This window comes from Clupea harengus, chromosome 18 (assembly GCF_900700415.2).
Source record: "Clupea harengus chromosome 18, Ch_v2.0.2, whole genome shotgun sequence".
NCBI lineage: Eukaryota > Metazoa > Chordata > Actinopteri > Clupeiformes > Clupeidae > Clupea > Clupea harengus.
This window is the reverse complement of record NC_045169.1, coordinates 7,201,737-7,204,236: the sequence shown is the minus strand read 5'-3', so window position 1 is coordinate 7,204,236 and position 2,500 is coordinate 7,201,737. Positions and strand designations below refer to the sequence as shown.

General features: G+C 44.8%; 1 protein-coding gene across 5 annotated transcripts in view; it reads right to left on the bottom strand.

The window, feature by feature from the left end:
• hdlbpb (high density lipoprotein binding protein b) overlaps positions 1 to 2,500 on the bottom strand; it is a 23,156-nt gene that overhangs the window by 14,769 nt on the left and 5,887 nt on the right. For all 5 annotated transcript variants that reach the window (XM_031585288.2, XM_031585287.2, XM_031585289.2 and 2 more), the window contains exon 4: positions 1,034 to 1,182. In XM_031585288.2, the coding sequence (XP_031441148.1) occupies positions 1,034 to 1,182 (149 nt within the window). The remainder of the gene's footprint in view (positions 1 to 1,033; positions 1,183 to 2,500) is intronic.

Here is a 2,500-nt window from a genome sequence, read left to right as displayed (position 1 = left end):
TGGGGTGACAGAGGGAAGGAGGGAGGGATGGAGAGAGAGAGAGAGAGAGAGAGAGAGAGAGAGAGAGAGAGAGAGAGAGAGGGGAAGAGGAAGAAGGAAAACAGGAGAGTAGGAGTTGGACAAAAGAGATGAGATCTTAAAATACAATGTTTATATGGAGCAGAGAATAACTTTTGGCGGAGTTTGCCGAGAGTGAGGCCAACTTCACTTTAAAGGCTCCAAAGTTGGCTCAATGCTATTTTGACCCAATGCCAATTTGAATGTGTCAATGTCTATCTTTAATCCAACACACCATTTTAATTGTTTCACGTGGAGCATTCACTTTGTGGACCACTATGATCTAGTCGAGTTATGAGTTCTCGAATTACATAACACAGCTATATAACTTTTAATATTGTTAATTTTTAAACACTTTCATTATACAGTTTTAAATGGGCCAACTATAGTTTCATGTCCGTGTTAATGTTGTTTTGAACACTTAGAAAAACACTAAGGACCTCTGAATAACCCCGATTTAACAGGGTTCCCACCTATTTTCAATGCCAACATGTCAAAATATTTCCATGACTTTTCAACGACCTTTAATGAAATCTCCATGTCCCTTCACAAGTTACAAGTACAAAAAATGATGTACTATATTGTAAGATATTGGGCCTGAATTCCGATTGAAAATTAAACAAAAATCTTTTAACATTACTTTTCTATTAGACTAGTTACACTGTGATCCGATCACTTAAACCACTTGCCAAGGTGGTCTGACAGCAACGAAATCTGAAGACAAGTGGTCAGCTGGACACCTTAGAGATGCATGACGCATTTACAGACAGGTGTGTTTCGGCTGGGCCTTTGTCACTTCAAAAAGCATCTGCTGAGATGAATTTCACGTTGTACATATTGATGTGCCTTCCCCAGATTAAGCTCCCTTTTATGTCCATGAATTCAGATACGGATAGCACCCCTTTCTTCTATGCTGACGCTTATCCACTATGGAGCCGTAAGCGTGCAAAAGCCAGGGGAGGGTGAAGCTAGGCACCTGCGTGATGACAGAGGCTTTGATGGGTCGGATGCGGTTCCAGGCCCCCGTAGGCTCCCCTGATCGGTCCCCTGGAGCCCCCTTCTCAGGCAGCGGGGGGAAGGCCTCCAGGTAGGTGGGGATGTACGCCTCATCCTCAGGGACCCCACCTGAACGAGGGAGAGAGAGGGGGAGGGAGAGATGTAAAGACAGTAACAACAAACAAAACAAAGACAAAGAGAGAAAGACAGCAGGAAAAGGAGAAAGACAATAAGACAGAGAGGAAGACAGAAATGAAGAAAGAAAGAAAGAAAATCAACAAAAGATACGGTAATTAATAACATTATATAGAATTCTGCCTTGAAATAAACCCTGGATAATATGTGCCCTTAAAAACAGCTAAATCTTTGCCCAAGAGCATTAGAGGAAGACAGCCCTTTTAAAAATGACCTTTACAAAAAGGCAAACAGCCTCTCCTGTTTCATTCACATGGATGGCATGTGAAGTGAGGAGGCCTTTATCCTCAAAAGCACTTTATACAGACAGCATCCCTTATGGCGTCCTCAACTGAGAACTGCTAAGTCAGATGTCTTTGCCCAGGTGCATTCATTCGCAGAGCAGAAAACTGTTTACTCAAGCAGTGTCGTTTCCAAATATTCCCCTCACAGAGGTAAATGACAACATGAAATGTCAATGCTGCCATTCTTCCTATACCTCCATACTTATAAGCACAGACACACACACACCATCCCAAATCAATATTTCCCACATGGACTAGCCTAAATGTACACCACTCAAACAGCGGTAAACAATGGCATGCACAACAACAACAACAACAACAACAATAACAAACACAATGGCAAAGCTTCGTCTGCACAAACTGCAGCCACCCCAGCCCTGACACCAGTAACGTGCACTGAGCTGCTGCTCTCGGCTTCTTCACTAATGGCTTTCCGGTCCCTGGCTCACAGATGTCTCCACCTCCCACCTCGAGCCATTCATCATTTCACATCCTAATGGCCTTCTGCATCTACAGACCCACAGCAAGGCTGATAGGGTAGCGCCTCAAGAGTACACACACACACACACACACACACACACACACACACACACACACACACACACACACACACACACACACACACACAGAGACACAGGCTCTCACACACAGAGACACAGGCTCTCACACACACACACACACACACACACACAGAGACACAGGCTCTCTCACACACACACACACACACACACACACACACACACACACACATTTTTGAGCAACAGCCCTTTCACACAACAATTGCAGGCAGCACAGCTACAGCTTGTGGAGTGTACGCTGAAGGGCATGACAGAGAGCCGGCAGATCTGCCGTGAAGTAAGGGTGAGCACATCTTCAGACAGACACGGTCAAGCGTCAAATAAAACTGGCAGGTAAGTAGGTATGCAACCAAGCTATATCAGCGCGCAGAGAGTGGTACTGAAGCTCTC